General features: G+C 38.0%; 1 protein-coding gene across 6 annotated transcripts in view; it reads left to right on the top strand.

The window, feature by feature from the left end:
• PALS2 (protein associated with LIN7 2, MAGUK p55 family member) overlaps positions 1–16,252 on the top strand; it is a 63,876-nt gene extending 47,624 nt beyond the window's left edge. For all 6 annotated transcript variants that reach the window (XM_075143561.1, XM_075143562.1, XM_075143563.1 and 3 more), the window contains 9 exons: positions 3,944–4,096; positions 4,627–4,854; positions 6,080–6,211; positions 8,207–8,306; positions 8,855–8,923; positions 9,978–10,139; positions 11,669–11,871; positions 12,260–12,388; positions 14,771–16,252. In XM_075143561.1, the coding sequence (XP_074999662.1) occupies positions 3,944–4,096; positions 4,627–4,854; positions 6,080–6,211; positions 8,207–8,306; positions 8,855–8,923; positions 9,978–10,139; positions 11,669–11,871; positions 12,260–12,388; positions 14,771–14,947 (1,353 nt within the window). In that variant the 3' untranslated portion in view covers positions 14,948–16,252. The remainder of the gene's footprint in view (positions 1–3,943; positions 4,097–4,626; positions 4,855–6,079; positions 6,212–8,206; positions 8,307–8,854; positions 8,924–9,977; positions 10,140–11,668; positions 11,872–12,259; positions 12,389–14,770) is intronic.
• Positions 16,253–23,766: the final 7,514 nt, after the last annotated feature.

Here is a 23,766-nt window from a genome sequence, read left to right as displayed (position 1 = left end):
TTATGTCTGACTGTCGGTTCCCTCCCTTTTCTCTCCTTTCATTCCTTTCTTTTTCTTCCCTTCCACTTTTTACTCCTTTTAGTTTTAACTAAACTTTTCAGGGTTCAAGTGTGGAAGATATTAAATTCTTATGAGTTTCACAGTATTGATGGCTGGCCATCAGGCCAGTACGTATTGAAGAGCCACCTGGCACATGCAGTGCATAGAAAAGGCTACAGCAAGTCTTGCCAGACAGTAGCTGGAGAGCAGAAGAGAGGAGTGGTAAGAAAGGTTGCCTTGAGGGAAGAGGGAGGAGTTGAAAGTATCACCCCATTGGAGTGGTTAAACATGCAGAAGAATCACTTCTGCTGCTTATGGAAGAGCTTGTTCAGTTATTTTCACCTTTCCAAAAATTATGCAAGCCATTTATCCTAAATAGTAGATTCTGCTGGCAATAAAATACTTAATCTGAAAAGCAGCCAATATTTTCTGCTGATAGTTAGCTTTATAATGGCTAATCATACCTTTAAAATGGTTCATTTAGAAAAGTGATCTTAAGTTGCCTCCTAGACAGATCTAATTTATAGGGTTATTTTTCCCACATATTCATGCCTCCTTACCAGCCCCTCCCCGATTTGTCTAAGATCTTAAATGATTTCCACACTTTTCCAGAACAGCCCTTAAAAATCTCTTCTTTTCACATGTACATTAGGGGCCTGTAGTCCATTTATTAAGTTCTAATATTTGAAGAGTGTTATCACAGAAGACTAGCACTGTGCATAAAAGAGGAACAGAAATATTTTAAGTACTTCTGAGGCCTGAAGTGTTAGGAAAGGAGTCCTAAATTCAAGGCCATAGAATTGTTCTGCTCTTGTGTATACCCCCCACCCCCAGTCCTCAATTTGTAATTTAATTGTTCTATTGGATCACAGCTGGGGAAATAGTTATCATATAGGTCAGGCAATGCTTCATAGCTTGTATAGATTGTGCTGAGAATTTTTTTAGGAAAAACAAATTTTGAATTTGAACTTGGCTTCAGCACTGTAGAGAGCCTTGGATGTTTAATGTTTCTTTGTTTACTGAATTTTGAATTACTTTTTTTTTGTTTTTTTTTTTTTAACCTGTCAAATAAGGACAGCCACAGGAATCTACTATAAAGAAGTCAGTATGTTCTAAGTTTATGGATTACTTTATGACAGTATCTTTCACAAAGGGGCCATACTGTCTGCCACAGGACTGTATGTCCATTGTGCGATATTTCTTGTGATACACAGGGAGTTCTTCTAAATGCCTTATTCCAGCACATTGCCATTTTTCCCATGAGAACCTTTCTACAGTTATCCAGTCTTGGGTAGTCAGCTGATCCTCTTTGCATATGCGGTATGGAGGAAACTTTGAACCTTTTTATGGTTGTTGATTATTCAGTCCATGTTGTTTTGCAGACTTTGGCAGTGGTTTTATAAATGTTCTAGCACCAGTATGGGAAAGGTCAGATTCCAGGGGAACTCTGGAGTTGCAGGAGCACAGGATATCACTTTTTCCGATACAATAAGAAAGAAACAAGTGAAATTCATGCAACTGTATTTCTCAGATCACTCAACCATATTACTGAAATAAGAAAGTAACTGTGAGCGACATAAAATGTTGGAGAGTAGTCCGGCAGTGGATACAGACACATGGCCCCTCTTGCTGGGTGGCTTTGTTTAAGTGTTCTTCAGGACTGTATGCTGTCACCTGGCTGGCTGGAAACAATCTCGTAAAACTGGTATAGATTCTTGAGTTTCAGAACTGAGAGTTAGGTATGGGAAGGTAATAAATTAACTGTGACTTATTTTAAGGAAACCAATAAACTACTTTTCTTAAATCATTTTATAATTGTGGGCAGCAATGTACAGTCCCTGATAGTGCTTCTGTGACTCAGCCATCACATAAATAGCAGGAAAAAGATTTTGTGACTGAGAGATGGTTAAGTAGTAGTTGAAAGAATTCATGCTTATCCATGAAACTGAGTGAATAAATAGGATCAGAATGTGGATGATGGGATCAGATTTACGAACTGAAGAATCTTACAGAGCATGTTAATTTGCAAAGGATGGCACAGTCTTTTTTGACTGTGGATCAGATTATAATCCATAAATTACATGATCGTTAAGGGCAGAGGGCTGTACAAGCATGGTTATGTGTAAGGCTCCATGAGAAATCTAGTGGTTTGTGGCCAGAAAGTTTGAGAACAATTTGTTCTAGCATGTGACTAAAAGAGAAAACTGGAAGTATCCTACTGGTGCACCTACCTGGTTTAGTCAGTGGTAATGTGTTAAAATGTGTAGTTGATACTAGTTGGTTTCATTTTGGAAATGTAGAAAGATCCAAAAACGTTCCTTGCAAACATTGGGAAACAGAGATCTGTGCTCCTGGTTTCTGACTGGATGTGCCTTGAATAATGAAGAATTAGAAATTGCTACCATCAGACAGCTGCTTGATTTAAATAAATGATTGTTTTTACTATTTAATTTGATTTGGTTTCTGTCCACAGTATCAGAGCAGCCACGATAAGCAGCTGTCTTTACAGTCTTAATGGCAGGGACAGAATCGGTGAATTAGTACCTCCTTCTAAACTCAAGTTGAAATATCAGCAAGGTCATCATGTAATAGGCAGATTAAAATGACTGTTCAGGTTTGTGACACTTTGAGGGCTTGTATGTTGAGCTTAGCACTAACCAATACGGTTGCACAACTTTTAGGTTAGAGGTGACTTGCAGAAGGATGGAGCAGACTGCATAGCAAGATTGTTAAATTTGCTTAAATGTCAGCTGCTCACCAGCTCTGCTTTCTAGTAGTTTGCTGTCTTCCTCTGGCATGTGCATGTCACTATCAATGATAGTCCCTATGATGTCCTGTCCTCAGTGTCTTCTCCTTAGCTATTGACTTGGCACCAGTCAGTGATCTAACTTAAGATCGTATCTCATCAGGTCACTGTTTGAAACAAAGCTATGTTGTTTGAGGCCTAGTAGGCATCAGACTTGCTTCTACTACTTGCTTCTTTTCCTTTTCCTGTGTGTCAGTGAGACTCTGTGCTACAGGATGCTTTATCTTGAACTACCATATATGGTGGTTATAGGGTGTCCCTTTTCCTCTTAAGGACAGAAAGTCTCCACTGTGTAATTTCACAAGTTTGATCTTGTTTTACCTGCATGTATTGTCTTATAAACTTCCTTTAAATCTTGAAGTATCTTTTACGAGAAAATCAAGTCTAAATTGCATTGTCTTCCAAAGATGATTACGTTTATTTGGATCTCTATCTTTTGGTTTGTACTTACGTATGTGGACTGGTGAAAACACCATTAACTGTAAGGTCTGAGCTCTTGTCTTCCAAAAAGTGAATTCTGTCTACTTGGATTCATTTGATGCTAGAATTCTGCCTTGGCTTTATGCAAGCAGAAAGCAGTCATTTTGCAGATTGCTAGAAATCTTTGCATACCTGTAATTATCTTTAATTTACAGTTACTTCCAAATTACTGTAGAGGAAAATTTTATTACATTAGACACAAGTATCTAATGATGGGTTATCTTCATTTTTTTTGCAGTGGGTTGTTCGTTTACTTTAAACATTTGCTCAGATACTGTCTCACTAGGTGAAAGACTATTTTAGGTACTCCTTTTTCCATCTTCTTCCCTGCAAGTTCACATATTCCTCCTAAATTCATTACATTTCTCCTATACTTCCTTAAGAAGAAGCATTTGTATTTACAAAAGAGAGCATATGTGCCAAGACAGTAGGCTTATCAGGCCATGTGAGTACCTGTATTTCATACAAACATGAAAGTGAATTTTTGCTCCATTCCATGTGAAGAAAGAGTTTTAAGATCTGGTCCCAAAAGGGCAGTTTCAGTGGTTATTCAGCACTAAATCCTTTTGCAAATGCTTATTTCATGATTTAAAAAAGGCTTTTTCTGTTTCTTTACAGTCACTCTTGGAAGCACATGATATTGTGGCTTCAAAATGTTACGATTCCCCTCCTTCTAGCCCAGAAGTCAATAATTCTTCAGTGAACAACCAGATTGTTCCAGTAGATGCTATTCGTATTCTTGGCATTCACAAAAGAGCAGGAGAACCACTGGTAAGTAATTAAAGATGAGTATGTCTTTAATTTAAAGTGCAAGTGAAAGCGTTTGCATGTGCCTAATTTCTTGCATTACATTTTAATTGTTTACATTATTATGTTGTGTAATTTATTGGGTGATAGAATCAGTATTGAGAGGTTGAAATAAGAATATATTTGTGTGTTCTCCATCCTCTTCTCTTTAAGAAATTATGGGATAGTGAATAGGCAGTCCCTAGGCTGAATGACTTGCTAGCATAACTGACTAACACAACATCTGTTTGGTCCCAATACAAAATGATAGGATTGCATGCAATCAAGAACAATACAGTTGTTGTTCAGTCATATGAAAACCTTGTCTGAAAGCACTTTTGTGTCACCTGACGCTTATCTGTGTATTAGGAACTCTTACCCTGTAGTAACTATTACTGTCTCTTTTCAGTGGGGTAGATAGAATATCCCATAGCTGTATATTTTTGCTTGAGATAATGGTAAAATCAAACTGAAATTCAAACAATGGTAAACTAGGTGTCACATTCCTCTTTCAGGGTGTTACATTTAGAGTTGAGAACAATGATCTGGTAATAGCACGAATTCTTCATGGCGGAATGATAGATCGACAAGGTCTTCTGCATGTAGGTGACATTATTAAAGAGGTTAATGGCCATGAGGTTGGAAACAATCCAAAAGAATTGCAGGAACTGCTGAAAAATATTAGTGGCAGTGTTACGCTGAAGATTCTCCCCAGCTACAGAGATGCTGTTATTCCTCAACAGGTCAGTAGCACATTTCTAACAATGTTGTCAAAAGCACTTCTGCACTTCATCGCATAAGATTATTTTAAGATTTTGGATTAGACATATTTTGATTATTTTGTATATTTAATGCTAGCAGGAAGGCTAAAATATAGATACCTGTATTCACCTTTAAGTACATTTTGGAAATGGGTTTATTCAGTAGATTAATATCATGCCTAATATGCCTGCCTAAAAAATTCAAATTAGTATCTAAGATTGATAAGTATTTGTATACTACATATAAAGCATGTTTCTTTGACATCCAGTGACCTCTGATGACCTAGCCACAATCACATGAAACTGCAGTGAACTGCATGTGTTTATAACATGATCAGTGTCCAAATAATCTGTTTCATAGGATTCAGAAACATACTGAATTCACAGATGAGCCTGAACTTGCTGACTTAAGTAGGAACTTGGATGGTGGCTATTCCTTATCCTTTTGTTGTTGCTATAGGCTGTCGATTTCCCCACTGCAGAAGTAACTTGTTGCTCTAAAACAGTGCATTCGAAACATCTTGTAAGACACTCCTTCAGGTAGTGGGTCTTAATGCCCGTGACTATGATAGACTATGCTTACACTGAGCAGCTGCTGAGGGAATGTGCTGTATTTGAGGCAGGTGCACTGCTCCCTTTGCTCCCCAACCTGGTAGAAAAAAGTCAAAAGATGTTTCCAGTCTACTGATGCAACTTCCTGTTTCTTCCCCTGCATCAAATTTGAGTCTTAAGCAGTCACATATCTTGTTTGTTTTAAAACATTGAGTTCATGGCAAAATTAGTTCTTAAGATTCCACAAGCCTTGAATACGGTGCTCACGTACTGAGAATTTTTTATATTTTTAAGTAATTTAAAGTCGGAATACTAATTGAGTTGTATATACTGAAATGCAAAAACGAGTGTTTTGTAATACATTATGTATTGTAATACATGCATTATGTATTATAATACATTGTAATACATAAATAGAGCAGTTGGCTTTTTATTTTTATCATGAAGCTCCTTCAGCCAGGGTTTGCACTGCTGATTGTTTCTACTCTCTCAGCTGGAATATGTCAATTTTTCCCATAGATTTTATTTTACTTGCCAAATGCAACTTGTCAAAACTTTTTATGCTGTAGGTAAAGACATTACTTCAGTTTGACAGATAAATTAGTAAGAATGTGTTTTATAATGTTTAAACATTTTAAATTTTTACATATTTTAGGTTTTTGTGAAGTGTCATTTTGATTATAATCCATATAACGACAACCTCATCCCATGCAAAGAAGCAGGTTTGAAATTTTCTAAAGGAGAAATTCTTCAGATTGTAAACCGGGAAGATCCAAATTGGTGGCAGGTTGGTAAAGAGATTAAAAAAATAAAATAAAAAACCAAAAAGCTTCACTAGTTGCCTTAATAATAAACTCTTTAAATTATGATCTACTTCCATTTAACAGTAGATATAAGAGAAAATCCAATTTCAAGCTAATATCAAGATATTAACAATTGAAATACTAGAGAAAATTGAATGGTATAAATTGTATATGTAACACTCATTTTGCTATTACTACTATTTATTTGTCTTTGTTCTTGCATCGTAAGCCTAGACATTCCAAAATCAGTTTAAGTGGACAATTTCTAGCAGAAAGTCCTAGGTTGACTATGTTAACTGTGGTAAGCCTTCCCTGACAGTGACTGTGGGAGAAGTGGACCCCTTCCTGAGTGCTCAGAGTTGAGAAGAGAGAGGGAAATTAACCCTGTGGATTTGAAGAGGGGGTGAGAATAGCTATTTGGAGAAGCTGTATCTTTTGTTTCCACAGTGGTGGTCAGTGTCTGTGAGCTGTAACATGCATGTTCATAATCAAAGTGTTTGGCACTATTTCAAATATTAACAGTTCATCCTGCTTTAAGGTTGTATTTCTACAGTCAGTCCTTCAGTAGAAATGTAATCCAGTGTTTTTGCTATTTTTATTTTTCCAAGACACTATACACGCAACTAAACATCATCATGCCTTTGAAAGTAGGATGAGTGAACCTTTAAGACACTTTTCTCAACCAAGATACTCAAAATTGCAAGTGGCAGTGGCAATCTAGGCAAAGAGTTTAGCATTATTAATTTCCTTTCCACCCTTAAATTGCTCACCCTTTGCTAGGTAACAAGCAATAGTAAGCCAAACGTTACTTGAGAGCAATACATGTATGACTTCTTTAAAAGCAACAAAAATATTTCAATATACATCAACAACTGTTGCTGAATTCTGTTGCTTGTCAGTGACAGTAATAACAGAAAGGAAGAAAATAAAAAGTGTGAGGGAAGGCAGAAAATTTATTACTGCCAAGTTAATTAGTTTTAGAAGTTAGACACTCCAAAACTCCAGCGTAGTTTGACATTTAGCTTACATGCTATCTTCTGTTACATGCTTTTCAAATTCTCCAGCTTCTAACTTGTGGGAGTCCAGGAGAAATACATCTTAAATCTTAAACACTCGATCAGTGGGAAAAATGAAATGTGTTAAACCAGCATAGTGTATTGCAAGCATTGCTATGTAGATCATGCCACTAGGAAAAGAAGTTAGTTTTTCCTTGTGCTTTCTAGAAATGCTAGACTGTTACTGAAAACTTGCTAACTGTAAAAAATCAGTTAGTCATAGGTAAAAGCGTACAAGTTGAAAAGCAAACAGTTCCTGTTAGCAAGAGACAGGCCAACCAGTTATGGAGAAAAGTGTAACATTTTGTAACTGTGTGTTTGTATGTGTTAAGCTTGCTGAGAATTGAGCTTGCCATAAAATTATTTTATAGAGAATCTTAGCCAAACTTTCATTACCACGAATACTTAAGTTACTAAGATTTTATATCTGTAGTTACTTAGTGCAAAAAGCTTGAAGGCATGATTAGGCATGTGTTAATGGCATTCACTGTTTATGAAATGAGAGTTAATAAGCTGCACTGGAACCTGTTTGGAACAGCTCAAGAATACAAAATAAGTGTGCTTGTGTACTAGAAAGTCTTGAGTTTTGTCACTTGAGAGTTCAATGTCTGGAGCCATAGAATTCCATTTAGGATTTTAATGCCAAAAGTTTATGGCTATAGGAGCTTACTAACTTAATGGGAACCAGTAATGAAACTTCTATCTATTTATTTAAATTTCCTGAATTTTAATACTCAATGGCAAGACACTGTTACTGTAAGACAGAATTTTAATATCCACGTTTGAATTTCCAAGTCTTGGTAGTAAATGTATCAATACTCACCACTAAGAAACTCTGGCAGTGTGAAAGACAGTCAATACCATGTCGATAAGAAAAATGCTTCTCACTAGTTACCTATGATTTTTATTTTTTATTTTTTCCAGGCTAGTCATGTTAAAGAAGGAGGGAGCGCAGGTCTTATTCCTAGCCAGTTCCTGGAAGAGAAGAGAAAGGCCTTTGTTAGGAGGGACTGGGACAACTCAGGTGAGATTTAATGAATTTCAGGAATAGGTTTTGCTCTGACTCCATTTGTTTTGCTTTTCCTGCCTTCATAGATACTAGAAAACTGCTGTGTGAGAATACACAGAATATTGCAAAACACTAATTATTATATTTTGGCTTTGACTGAAGGACAAAGACTAAAGTCTATCTTTAGTCTTCATAGATACATGAATCAGTTTTGCCACCTGCTGAGGAAAAGCTAAATAAGGTAGGAAAGGCATAAGAATTAGCTTTTTTTTTTTTTAATTATGTTTTTATAGTATGCAAGTTAATAAATTAAACGTTTGATGGATTTTTCTGCTGCTTTATACAAAGCTTTCTAGGAAAATTAATTTTTTCTCTGTGTTCAGTTCTTACTATGCCATTTGACGTCTATGAAAATAGATATGGTCTCCTGCCCTAGAATATATAAAATTCTAAAAAAGTTCCTGTAAATTGAATTAATCTAAATTTGCATATGTTCATGTAAATAAGCTTCAGAAAAACACACTTAACAAAAATGATGAATTTGTCTCAATTTTTATTTCTAGGGCCTTTCTGTGGAACAATAAGTAGCAAAAAAAAGAAAAAGATGATGTATCTCACTACAAGAAATGCAGGTATCTCTTAATATTACATATGAGTCAAAGTTCTCCAGGCTTCTAAACTTGCAGAGTCTAGTGTATCCAAAGCTGAAAGATGTGCAGTAAAATATTTAATTATAAATTTGATAGATCAGATAGTTTTTGTGGTTTAAAAGCAATAGCGACCAGTGAAGATATGGTGGTGCTGAGTATATCTTTTGATAGGTGGAAGTCAGAGAAAAACTTTGTGTTAAAAAGAGAAAAAAAGTGAAAGCTTTGTTGCCAGCAGGTTGAGGGATGTGATCCTTCCCCTCTACTCAGCACTGGTGGAGCCACACCTGAAGTGTACTGAGCTCCTCCCCAGTGCAAGAAAGATACGGACATATGAAGATGATGCAGGGACTGGAGCACCTCTCCTATGAGGAAAGGCTGAGAGAGCTGGGACTGTTCAGCCTGGAGAAGAGAAGGCTCAGGGAGGATCACATCAATGTGTATAAATACCTGAAGGGAGGATGCAAAGAGGATGGAGCCAGGCTCTTTTCAGAGGAGCCCAGTGGCAGGACCAGAGGCAACAAGCAACAACACAGGAGGTTCCCTCTGAACATCAGGGAACACTTTTTCCACTGTGAGGGTGACTGAGCACTGGCGCAGTTTGCCCAGAGAAGTTGTGGAGTCTCCCTCCTTTAAGATACTCAACAGCCATCTGGATGTGGCCCTGAGCAACCATCTGCAGGTGGCCCTGGCTGAGCAGGGAGGTTGGACCAGATGACCTCCAGAGGTACCTTCCAACCTTAACCATTCTGTGATTCTGTGAAACTCTCTAGTTGTTAATTACAGTTTTCCCATTCTGATCAATCTTGAATTTTCTCCTTGGAAGTAAAGGTAATAATCTGACCTTATGCTGTCCATGAAGGGGTAACTATTTTATTCTCACACCAATTTAAAGCAAGAAAACTTGTATCAGACTTAATGCCCTTTGACTACTATTTATATTCACATGTGGTCTGTTGATATATAGCAGGACTGATTAATTTTTTTTCTTACAGTACTGACTGTGTATTAACTATTTTTTGTACACTTCTCAATGCAGAATTTGATCGTCATGAAATCCAGATCTATGAGGAAGTAGCCAAAATGCCTCCTTTTCAGAGGAAAACACTGGTCTTAATCGGGGCCCAAGGAGTGGGGCGAAGAAGTTTGAAGAACAGATTTATAGTACTGAATCCTACTAGGTTTGGAACTACAGTGCCATGTAAGTTGTTAGCATTCCTATTGTAATATACTTTGAGTCTCTGATTATCTGGAAAATACCTGATGTTTATCCCAGTGATTCAGCGTAGGAGTAATTTTGTCAGAGTATAAAAATTGTATAGAGTGGGAAAACAAAAGGTTCTTCATCTTCTCAGACAACTGGACTAACATATAATGACAGTGAAAATATTTGTAACAGCAGTTAAACGTTACTAATGCTGCAGAAAAACAATTTTTGTATGTGCAGTATTTCAGTCTGTAAGGTTTCTTCAGTGTCAGTCACCATCAGTTACTGAGGGGATTCTAGAAGTTCCTAGTAGTCTTTTGTAATGAACAGCCAGTGGAGTTTCAGAGGTCTGCCGTTTATTAGAAGCACCGTAGGCATTGTAAATTTTTACTTTAGTATTAGAAATGTAGGGAAAAGCAACAAACTTCCAATAAAACTGAAGTGTTTGTGATCTCCAAGATTTGTATGATAATCTGATCTTTTAATACATTTATCCTCAAGCCCATGATCTTTCTTTTTTCCTCCCTATAAACTGCAGAAAAAAAACTTCTCCCTTACTGAAGTATTGTTTTCTTGCCTTCCTTCCAGATAGTTACTTTGCTCATTCACAAGATCTTTAATTTTTTTAACTGCCCCTTCCTGTTTGACTGCTGACCAGAGAAGTCCACCCTACGTTATTATTCTCCTCACCAAGTGGTGATACGGCACCAAGTGGTGATACAAGTATTACCAAAGGGATCCATTCAGTGTTATGTTTAATATGTTCTAAAGTTCAAATCTAATTAAATTCAAGCAGTGAACAGATACTTTATTATTTTATTTTATTTTCACTTTCTTGCTTAAATAATGTCTGTACTGCACAGTGTAGCCAATACCCAAGAGGGCTGCTAATGTTTTACTTAAATACTGGCTTTAATCTCTCTGCAGTGAATTTACCTCACTTTAAAGGGTAAGTTGTCCTGGAAAGCAGCATTAGCTGGCGTCCACTAAGATTCTGCTACAGTGGCTGGGCTTCTTCTGATATTTAAGCTAACTTTCTTTATAGCTAACTCAGTAATTCTACCCTGAATAACAGAGCAAATACAGTGAGCAAAGTATGTGCTAAGGTTGGGGGGGCAGGGTGGGGCAGGTTTTGATGTATGCTTAGTTATTTTCAGAAGTACATTTGGCATTTGAGAGTTAAATTTCCATTTGATTTCCAAGTCACTTAAATAATTATTTTATTAAGTGCATAATTAAAACGATGACACGAATGAGTATTGTATATGGTGTGAAGGAGTAATGCAATGGAAATAAGTAAATGGGTGGGTAAGCAACATTTAGGAAAGAATAGAAATAAAGGGAACAGAAGGGGCTGTGCTCAGTTGTGAAACTTACACTAGAATATTTAATCTGTATATGGAACAATTATAATTGTATATTAATGTGTATTATATTCTCCCTAACTTAATAGGCCAGTCTTATATTTGTATTCCAAATATAAAAAGAAAACATTCAATTTATATTTTAAATTTTTTGTTCAGTTACTTCACGAAAGCCAAGGGATGATGAAAAGGATGGGCAAGCATACAGATTTGTGTCACGAGGTGAAATGGAGATGGATATTAAAGCTGGCAGATATTTAGAGCATGGAGAATATGAAGGAAATCTTTATGGCACCAAAATTGATTCCATCCTTGAAGTTGTTCAGACAGGAAGGACCTGCATCTTGGACGTGAATCCACAGGTATATAATTTATAATGTTACACTACAAGTGTAGGAGTAAAATGTTGAAGAGGTATGTCTTTATATTTGAAGGCTTCTTATCTGGTTTAAAGATTACAATATCAAATGGATTCTTGTATTTATGGCACTTAGTTGGAATGAGTTAGAAAGACGGAAAAAAAACAACTTAGATTCTGGATGGAAGAGGAGTCTTGCAGACTTAGCCAAGGAAAGAATGATGTTGACCATTTCAAAAGACAGTGTAGGAGTTTCTAAAATAGAAATAAGAATCTTCACTTATGTGTTTCTGCCCATCGTAACAGACTAGTTTTGCAGTGCCCCTTAAGTAATGGGGACATGTGGTGAGTCATTCTCAAACTTAGGGTTTTTTCTTTTTCTTTGCTTCTAGGCCCTGAAAATACTGAGGACTTCAGAATTCATGCCCTATGTAGTGTTTATTGCTGCTCCAGAATTGGAGACTTTGCGTGCTATGCACAAGGCTGTGGTAGATGCTGGAATTACAACCAAACTTCTCACTGTGAGCAGATTATTTCATATTTAGTTTGCTTTGAACAGGATGTTCTTAGATTTTTTTTTTTTTTTTTACTTTTCATTTGAGATGGAATTTGCTCTGAAAGTAATGTGTCTAAGAAAAGTTAGGCAAGACTTTAGCTGATTACTTAGTAGAAGTTAATCAAATACTATGTATAAGGCAGATTGCTTCTTTCTTAAAAATAGATCTCTTACAGAGAAGTGTTGATTACAAAAATTACTTGTAATGTGTTCTTTGGGAAGTGTCACCTTTGATTATTTGCAGCAAATGGCAGATATCTGATGGTGGCAATTGTTCTTTTATGTAAATGTCTTTCCTTTACTTTCCCCACCTCTCCCTCCCCAAAAGTTTTGTTCAGTTTTGTCTTATAATACAGGTGTGCTTTAAAAAAGGAATCTGTAATTCTTAGGAAAGATATTGCAGCCTGCGTTAAAAAAAAAAACAAAACCAACAACCAACAACAGAATGCAACTAGGCCTTGTTTCCACTGCTGCACCAGCACATGCTGCACTGAGAATGGCTGGGAGCTGCCAGAATAAGTAGAGTTGAATAGCTTCTCTTCCCCTGAAGTTCCTTGGATTTGTCATGTAAAGCGAAGTGGCACATTTTATTCATTAGATCTTCTCTCCTTTTCTGAGACACAGTGTGTAGCAGAGGGAAATGAGACATGCTTCCTCCAGCCCAGCAAATTATAAATATTCTGTGTGAGCAGGAACTTTCCCAGCTGCAGGACCAAAGCAAAAAAAGCCAGGTTGAGCAGTTAAGAAAACTATCTTCTGTGTTCAGCAGTACAACTTCCCCATCTGAGAAAAGCCATGGTTTGCTGACAACTCACGATAGTGCTGCGGCTTAGGTAGTAGCAATATCTTGTATAACGTTAACGGGACATTCAAAGCAATAAAACGGGAGATGGGTTAATTTCCACTAAATTAATATGGGATTTTTAGTCTTTTTTTTTTTTTTTCTTTTCAAACCTGTGAGATCCCATTCTCTTAACCACATGAGAGACTGTCCAGTCCTAGTCCTGGATTCTGATTATTATGGATTCTAGTATCTCTGTGGGTGCTTTGCCTTTCCTCCTCCCTGCCCCAAATGAATCCTGAATTTTGTGATGCATATACAAGAAGGCAAAGTTAAAACTGTCCAGACAAGTATAAAAATAATTTCCTGCACTTCCTAGTATTTGATTCCCTAAGGGACATCCTTGCCTTTGTTTTACTTGTCCTTATGAATAATAAAGAGGATACTTACATTTAAAATATACATTTATATATCTTTACGGATCCTAAATCATATCTGTGCACATGTATATAAAGAGTATGATTTCCCATTTTATATTCTTGTACTTCCTGAACAAATGAAAAACAAATGTCATTTAAAGTATTATGTTCTGCTTGCTAGTGGGTCTGCCTACGTTATTTCTAGCATCCTAATCCATTCCATTGCAAAAATTCTGGCTTTTGTGGTGCTACATTTGCTTGTCTCCTTCATTTACTGTGAAGGAAAGGCTATTTAGAAACTGAATTTTTCATTTTGGCTTTTGTATTTACAACTGTATCCGGACTTGAAAATATTAAAATAAATATTGTCAAGGGGACAATCTCGTAACTGCTTACAAAAAAATTGCTTTTGTGCAAAAATGGAGGGGAATTTTCTAAGAATGTAGGACTAATGAAACATAAAAACATGCTCAGTGGCAGCACTTTATGAAGGCTTCATAATGTAGGAATATAAATTTCCTGCATATTTTGCACCTCATGTCAGAACTAAAATAATGCAACAGTAGTTTACAAATGAGGAACTGATGTTGGGTGAGCAAGGCTGTGAAATGTAGCCTCTAAAAGCAATGAGGTATTCCAGAGCTTTATTGTACTAGAAATGTATCTCTCCTTGTCTTTCATTTCATACTGATTTAAATTCTTGGATTTTTTGGTGCTTTCTGTGGAAATAGAAAAAGGGCACAAATATATTTGCATAACTGATTGATTCAGTCATTCCTAAAGCATCAATTTTATTCTGATTGGATCGTCGGTGGCAGATACAAAATGACTAACTGCCCGTTGTGCATATCAGCCCAAGTTCATGTGCTCCTATTGACTTTCTTAAAAACTGCAAGATTTGTAAACATTTGGTTGCCCTGTTTAACATTATTGGCACAGCTTATAACATTTTCAGCCCTTTCAATGCATTTTAGCTTAAGTTCTGTGTGGATTTGCTATAAATGAAAATTTTCATTATTTTTAAAATATATTCAGTACATAGCTTTAAATAGTCAGTTGCAGTATGTAATGAAGGGCTACTTCTTCTGTGTTTATAAAGATTTGCCAAGTCTTATGTTCCTAGTAATCTTTAAAATCTCTTCAACAGGACACTGATTTGAAAAAAACAGTGGATGAAAGTGCACGGATCCAGAGAGCGTACAACCACTATTTTGATCTGACCATTGTAAATGACAACCTGGACAAAGCCTTTGAGAAGCTACAGACTGCTATCGAGAGACTGAGGCTGGAACCACAGTGGGTCCCAATTAGCTGGGTATATTAGATTGCTCAAGAGGAGCTTAAGTAACAAATAAAATCAACTGCAGCAAATATGCTAATGTGACGTTGTGTAGATACCGACGATAACCTACGGCACCTGTGCATTTTTACTCTGTGTATATTCAAAAGTACACTATTCTGAATTTTTATAAAAATGTTGAAGGGAAAGTGTACTTAAATATGTAATTTATTTTAATTTTTCTAACTTTTTACAGATAACCTTTCTATTCATATCACATGAAGGAAATGCGTTTAAGCATTTTTATATGTTTTGATTTAGTACCTTTGCCTTTTTCATCTAAGAAACTTTCAATCATTCACTTCAACATTTACGTCTTGGTCTTACATTTTCACTGTGATTAAAAAAGGGATACTTGAAACAATTTTTGTAAAACTTGTTAACGTCAGTGTTTAACCAGTCAAAAGTCTATAGCTCTTATTAGGAAAGAACACTTATTTCCTTGGTTTTTTTTTTTCTTCCTTAAAAAAATAATAATTTCATGGGAGCAGAATTTTAAATATTAAAAGCAGCAACCAACACACAGCTCCATTGCTCCAGCTTCTTTCAGCTTAATGTTGGCGCATTCTTGATGTTTCACAAATTCTTGATGTCCCTTGATTTAGACAACTGTTGTGTAGGTTTCCTTATACGTGTCTCTTGAAATAATAACGTAAAGCAATACCTTGCAAGCTGCTTATTAGGCTGTTCTTGGGAGCCAACCTATTATGGTTGAAGTACTGAAATTAGAAAGCTTGTATGCAAGATAATTCAGTGCAATTTGAATAATGGTGAAGTAGCCTGAGAGAGAACCTGATAACTTGGAGCCTTGTACAGTGATGCTTAATGTTTAGGACTACTTATTCACACTTATGAAAACACATTGCTTATAAAAAAAAAAAAAAAAAGGCATTTTCTTTTCTTAGGACATTGTTTGATATTTGTATAGTGATCAGTGGCTTAATCTCCTGTGAGATCTAGCTGGGTTCTATATTATCTTTTTGAATATTTGTGTGTGGATCAACTGCTGTATTTTTATGAGTGTGATGTAATGGAATTTCTGTGCTTTTTGTTACATTGTTTTTAATTGCATTTTTCATTAGATAGCTTGTGAATTGGAAGCTAACTGCTAAAAAGCAATGTTGTTTATACCTTTTTGTTTTACAACACATTTCCTTTTGTTTAGTGACAGTTCTCCCCTTAGTAGGCTCATAGAGACAATTCGTATTAGGTTCATCGATCAAAACTTATGCTGATGTAAATTTCCGCTTAAGAAGAACAAAATGAAAATACAACTTGTTGCTAAGACTAGCTCTTTTTGTGACCATATTTTATATTACAATGTCAGCTGTTGTATATAGTAACATTCACCATCACTTACCAGGTTAGGTGTCCAAACTGAAGTCATCTATTTGTTTAATTTCTCTCCCATCTGGTGACAGGCACCTGGCTTCTGTATTCAACATCAAAGTGTGACATGGAATGCTATCAAAAGGCAACTTCCTCAGAACTATTTCTGAAGGAAAAGAGGCTTATACACTGTAAAACAGTATTGCTTCCTGGGGCTCTTAAAGACTTCTCTGTGCATAAGGAAAAGAAAAATGGAGTTGATGCAGTATAGGAGAAGTGTAAGTCTCAAAAAAACCTCAAAACACCAGTATACTACAGATGATTTTAAAAAGCCTATAAAGTTGGTTATTGTGGGGGGAAAGGGGCAGGGGGGCTTGAGATTCCAGTGTATGTGGAAAATGTTAGTCGAAACTGTGTATAGCACAGGTAATCTTTGTGGGTCTCAATACTGAGATTTCAGTCTTTTAGAGGGAATCTGAAATTCTCTAAGGAAAATTTGTACCACTGTTTTGTTTCATTGTTACGCTTTTCAGGATGTGTTTTCTCTGGTTTTAAGTTTGGCAGAGCTTTTAAATGTGGCACCAGCATGAGACTTTTATTTTCCTTTCCCAGGAGACATGTTCTGTGATCCTATCGCTCAGAGGCTGCTTTGAGAAATGGATCGAGTGTTGTATGTAGCAGCAATGATAGCAGAGCCATTGCTTGACTATTTTAATGATTTGCTGTTGGCACTATATGCTGAACGTGACTAAACTGTGTTTGTGTACTGTGTAATAGGAGACGTACATATGCTGTAAATAAGATGTGCTATCTGGACAGATATGATGCCTTTTCATTATGAGTTAGAAAATACTCTATTTGTGATGCCAAAAGTGAGCTGAGCTCACTCTTCCCCAATGAATGGAAGGAGAAGATTCTTCAGTTTCCACACCATAGTACTTTATGTTGCAAATATCACTTTTTTCATCTTTTTTTCCCGTAAATTTTCTTAACCAAACCAAGGTTTAGTCAGGAAAACCTCTCTGCTCCTTCTATTTCCATCCCAGAGAGAATACTGTCAAAAGAGCCTGCCGAGTTAGCAGTCTCCAAATAGCCATGTATTTGCTAAAGCCTAAAGCTTTAGCTTTCACTACAGGTTCACAGAGTGTTTTTAAATCAAGCGGTTAGCACAGTGGAGCCTCGTGGCTGACCATTTGGTGGTGTTAATGTAGATGCTAGTGAGAAGTACAATTCTGAAGCAATAAGAGAAGATGGCTTGCTTAGGTTGCATGTAAAGATCATGTCAAAGTTCTGCAGGTTTTAATTGGATGTCCACATGCAGGTTGTAAGGGGAAGCCAAACACCACACTCCTTGCATCTATTCGTTAAATCTTGAAAGTTGAGAGTTCAGATTGGCAGGTATATAATGTTGGGAGGGGGAGAGGGGTTGGTTTGTTTTTGTGGTGGTGGGTTTTGTTTTCTTTTGGTTTTTAGCAAAATCAGATTTTCATCAGATATTCCTGTTTAGTTTGTCATTACCTGGTAGGATGACTATAATGAGAATGACTGTTACTTTTTTTACAAAACAGTATTCTTGGAGGTTCTTAGAATGACGCTGCCATTTCAGTCAAATACACAGCAGTAATGGTCTCTACCTGTCAGGGTACGCTAGATCCGATGTTAGATAGAGACCTGTGCATTGTGCAGGTAGGGGAGAAAGACACTATGAAAGGCTAGTTTTGAGCAAGTGAAAAAATTTCATCTAACAGCTGTTTGAAGTATTTTGGAGGAGTTAAAGTAACTAGGATTTCATGTATCTCATTCTGTACTAAACATTCATTTTCCATATACTAACAGGAAAACTTTTTGTATTGACTGTTAATGATAGCAATAGGTGTGTCTGAGCGAGGTGAAGATGCTGCTAAATGTTTAAGATATGTGGTATGAATCACAAGATAAATATTTAAGTAGTTTAGAAAAGTAAATTATCAAATAGTTGTCTGTGTATATGTACGTATGTGGATGGTAAAACAAAAAATGCTCACGTCTGCTATCACATTACTAAGCTACCATGACTTAATCCAGAAATGTACCTGCATGTGAGACTTTAGAACTGGTACACTTCTCTACCTGGTTTATTGTGTTTACTAATGTATATTTTTCTAAATACAGATATTTCAATCTAAAAATTCTATATTTATCTGTAATTTCTATCTGTTTTGGACAGTGCATGAGGTGCTGTAAAATTCTGTACATATAGAGACTTATAGAAGAAACACTGTAGTTGCCCTGTGAATGAAAAGTTACACAAAAAAGTACAGTCAGTATGCCAAGATCCGCAAGTTATTTCCTTAAATGCACCAAAAATTCCCTTACATGTGCACCAGTCTCAACTTTAATGTAAATACTTTGGTGCATGTGTACCCAAGTGATTACCTTGCTGTCTCTAAATATTACACTAGCAGGTCTACTTTAGGTTCTACATCGTGTGTCAAGATGCCATCAATTGAAGTTTAGTGGGATAATTATAATGGGATATGTCATCTTGTGTAGGTTTATAAAGGTCTTTCAAAGTGTTCTGCAAATATAAAATGAAAGTAAAATTGGAGCAGAATCACAGACCGACGTAGGCAAGGGAAATCAAATTTATAACCAGTGCAGTATCCTTAACTTGTGCCGTGTTCTCCGATCAGTGCAGCTCTGTGTGCTTAGCCGTACAAAGCTTTGTGGAGCAGGATGGCAGATCAGCTCATCGCTTTTGAATCTGTGTTTATATAAGCTGTCACATCTTGGATAGGCTCAAAATGTGACGCTTTGTTCCCAATCCTCTGTACAATTCTAACTCATTGCATCTTCTCAAACCAGACCTAAACGACTTGCAGTACAAATTGCCTGCAGCTCAGTGTTCAGGAAGCCATCTGGTTTTTGTTTGTTTTGAAGAGGGTGATTCAGATAAGAAATAGGAAACCTTTTTCTCTTTTAAACGCAGAAAATTCCTGGCCAGGTACCCTTTGGAGCCAAGCTTGCCTCGCTGCTGTGCTTAAGGACCAGGGGAGAATGCTCAAGAAACTCCAGAAATGAGATGTGGGTTATTACCCGTCTTTACACATGAGCTGTTGTTGTAAACACAAACAAATTCAAACTTCCTTTACCTATTCCTTGGTTTCCCATCCAGTCTTCATCAGTCTTGCTTCTTCATTCAGACTCATTCATTGGAGGCAGATGCTGTTTCTCAATATATCTATAGTGCCTACTGCAGTAGATAGATTGATTCCCCGTCACTCATTGTGCCTGTAGGTACAGCTTGAAGACAAACTACAGGTGGAGGTCTGTTGCATCTATCATGCAAATGTATATGGACTGTTTGCTTCATGTAGGGTTTCCTGCCTCACACAAATTCTGAAGAGTTAAAGTACCGTATTGTTATTGCCAAACTTCATGATGATACTTTAGCAAAAGTTGAGAAATCAATTTATCGATGTCTAGGTAGTGGTTATGGGATACAAAGACTTGTAGTCTGCTAGGCCTCTTGCCTTAAATCCCCCTCCCGCTGTCAGTCCCCACACAAAACCTCTCCTGGGCCATTAAAAGGATTTCTGTAGTTAAAGGTACTTTCATTTGCTTTCTCTGGTGGACTGTCATTACTGAAGGTGGTGAAGTCCTGGCCCAATTTTTTTTTTTGCTGGGTTTCTTTTTTTGGACTACCCTTCTTGGTTTTCATGTATTTTTAACAAGCTTACTGATGGAAATTGTCTGGGATTCTCAACTTGTGTCTTGTAGAGGAACTAGTGGTCAATATAAGCATCAGTATGTAAAACTGGTATGACTTACTGTTTTCAGTCCCAGGACAGATAGATACTAAAAAAAAAAAAAAAGAAGAAAAAAAAGAGTGAAAACACTAGTAAAATAACCAATTTTGAGAGGCAGCTTTGGGGTCCAAACATACTAAAAGTGCACTGATGTGCACACACATGCATATAAATATATAAATAAAATTTAGGGGTAAGTACCGCAAGTAATTCAGACAGTATCTGCTAATTTTCCTGAATTCTCCATGGTGGGATACTGTTCCACAAACTGTCACGTTAAACTGCTGAATTCTCAGTTGAGTTGCTGGTACGGCAGCTGGAATTTACCTCTACAGGCTTAAAAACAAACTCCAGCTTGGTAAAGGCTGTTAAGTAGTTTCACCTCCAGATAGAATTTTTTTTTAAGTAGGGTCTCAGCAATATTTGTATTTTATAGAATAAATTAGACTTAAAGTAAATGTGAATTTTGTTCTCAGTATTTTTAACCCTTTCTCACCCTAGTTGGGTATGGAGTTGTTTTGCTGCCAAGGCAGTGGTTGGATGTGGAATACTTACTGACCAACCTGCCAGGCTAACATAGTTGAAGTAGTCCTGGAAACGCTTTCTCCCATTTATCCTTTTCCTTTGAATGTCATCTGGTCCATGCTAATGCTTGTCCATGCAAGTTTGGCTGACCTCACGGCTGATCCAAGTATTACTCCATATGTAGCCAACATTTACCTAGAACACAGTAAAACCTCTTCCAAAAACCCAAGTAACTTCTCCATTATTGACCTCTTACATGATACAGAGTGTAAAGCAAAATGAATGGCACTGCTTTGTACAGTTCTGGGAGTGGCAGCAAAATTCTTGGCTGCCAAAAAAATTTTTTTGGACTGATTTTTGTTGGTTTAGGTCTTGTACACAATTATATAAGGAGATAACTGTTGAAGTGTGCTTTTCCCCCTTTAAAAACGCATGTTGAGCATTCCTTCCCCTCCCTCATCATATATTGCCCGTGTATAACATTCGTGTCCTGTGGTGTAAGAAGGGGGACCGTTTCCTTAGGTTTTAAAATACAAGAAAGTTTGCTGCTCTCCCACCCCAAACTGGGTTAAGAACTGTAAAATCTTGGTGAAGTGTTTGGATTTAAATGTGTATTAGAAGTCTGTCACCGCGCATTTCCTTACCTTGCTTGTTCTCACAGCTGGTTTTGCCTGTTGGAAGCTCTCGTGGTTTTTTCTTCTGCAGCATATTAAATTAAACTGGATTTGACATTTGTGAAACTTTAAAAAACTGCTCTCCTGTAAAAAAATACTCTTTCTTCAGCTGAAAACATCCTACAAAAAAATCTTAACTATTAGCTAAACTTTCTAATGTAAACCTGAAGATGATTTAGTACCTAATCGTTATTTGATTACAATACTGTAGAGCAGGCCTAGGAAATGGGACTTGTTAGCATTCTGACTTCATATTGATAAAGTCAGCTAATACATAGGACATTTTTAAATTGTGACTTGTTTTCTAAAACCCCCATTGTCTTTTTCACAGCTAATATTTTCACAATAAACACAGCCAAACATAAAAATGTTAATGTACAAATTGTGAAATTCTGTTAATTCCCAACAAAATATTTTTGTACATAATAAAGATTTAATATTGAAAAAATGTAATTAGCTTTTTTCTGATTTTTTTGGTCATACTCTGAATTTTGGCCAAATAAGGAAGCTATCGAGAAGCAATCTGCGCACATCTGCCTTTTATCTTTACCCAGTCCTTTACTGCTGAAAACTGGCTCCACGTTAACACACCAAGTATTTCCTGCTAGTACACGAACGTGTTGGTGTGCTAGTACCAAATACTACACGGACCAACTCGTCTGCACAGATTGGGCTTTGGGTTGTTCAGCGCAGCACCTGGAATAGCGTGTTTGGGCCCCGTGTAGTGCTCGAAGTTCAGAAAAGGAACGTTTCAGTTGGTTTTGTGTAGCTTGATGTTCCTGAAGGCGCCGAATCCCCATTCAACGTACAGAGCTCCTGGGGCCTCTTCACCCATCCTATAAATGTCATCGCGGAATTTGGGCTCTTCTGAGCACTGCAGCACTAAGGGACTCATTCTCCTGCGCCCACTCGGCAGGTAATTAGCCAGCGTGCAAGAGCCCAAGGGACGCGGGACTGCAGCTTGTGTTAGGCGAGTGCTGGTTACCGACAGCGAGGCTGAGCCTGCTGGCCTCTGGAGGTAGCGCAGGCTCCTCGACAGGAGGCTGCCGACCCCATCTTCCCTCATCTGATTCTGAATTGCAAAGGTGTGGGTGCGCCTCCCCTTCCTCCTGGGGAATGCGGAAGTATAGCAAAGGGAAGCAACGTTTTGGGGAAGGAAGTCAGGGTGTGAAATCGAACCTGTTATGAGACAAGCTCCAACCTTCTCTGAAGGACCCTACAGCCCTTTTACTACTTCCGTTTTCTAGGGAAGACCCCATCTAACCTTGAAAAAGCATTTTCTATATCGGGCCTGGCACAAGAAATTGCCGTTTTATCTAAGATGTAGCGGATGCACATCCAGCTTGTCTAAAGTGGGTTCTGAATTAATTTGGATCAATGCAGCCAAAGCTGGGTCCCTCGGCTATCCTCGTTTAGCTTAGGGAAGGGCAGGACAAGAGTTATTTGGAGAGAGATGTATTGCTTCTGCTGTTCTCTTCCGATCTTCATATCCCCAGTCTGAGCTATTTTTAATATTAATGTGCATAAGGATTCTGCTTTCAAGAGCGTGGAAGAAGGAACTGGAGGAAAAATGATGAACATATAAACTGCCGTAGTGTTTCTTTTTTTTCCCTGTCTGTGCTGCTAACTCAGTTCTAAAAAGGCCATCCCAGGCTACCTGCTGGTCTGGAGGTGCTTCTGTGGCCACAGAAGTGCTGCCAAGTGGAGGAAAGCTGGGAAACCCTTCCACAAAGAGCACATAAAAGGACAAAGCCAAGGCTGAAGTGCAAGCAATGCCTGCTGCAGACACACCGATCAATCCTAGAAGTATGGCAGCAATGAGGCGAGGAGCCACGAGACCCAAGCAATCATCGTCACGACTAGGAGGAAGCAGCAGAAGTCTGCGGTCTCTGGGGCACACCACCGTTTGCCCAAGTGTCTCCCATGTTGCGTGAGTCCGAGGCTGCCCTGGCTCCTGCCTCTGTCCCCCTGAGCAGAGGCCCCGGTGCTGCTGCCCCTGTGACCCCTCCCTCCTTTCTGGGCGTCTGCCCCCTCCCCTGCTCCCACCTCAGGCACAGGGCACAGGTGCCAGGCCTGCACAGGAGGTGAGGTATCGCACATAAACGCAGGCCGCAATGGTGGTGCCTCATGCACCATTTCCCCAAGTTCCCCTCTGCCTAAGGGCTACAAGCAGCAGGACGCTGTGAGGGAGCACAGCGCCTTCCTCCTCCTTGCCTGCGGCTACCGGCAGTCAAGCTGTGAAGCTGCTAGGGCTCCCCAGTACCATAAACACTGCCAGCCCCTCGGGTGCCCTCACCCTGGCTTTGTCAGCAGCCTTTAAACAAATCCCCTCTCCCACATATATGACACAGCACACGCACCCTGAAAGCGGTCACGCAATATAGCGCACGTCAGGCTTACACCAGAACTCTGTGAGGAAGATCAGAGCACGTGGGCAGCGGCGCTACGTGGATGCCCACTTATCCACTTGCCATCTGTGTGCACCGTC

Source organism: Calonectris borealis, chromosome 2 (genome assembly GCF_964195595.1).
Source record: "Calonectris borealis chromosome 2, bCalBor7.hap1.2, whole genome shotgun sequence".
NCBI lineage: Eukaryota > Metazoa > Chordata > Aves > Procellariiformes > Procellariidae > Calonectris > Calonectris borealis.
Note: the sequence above shows the minus strand (reverse complement) of the source record. Positions and strands in the feature narration are given on the sequence as shown.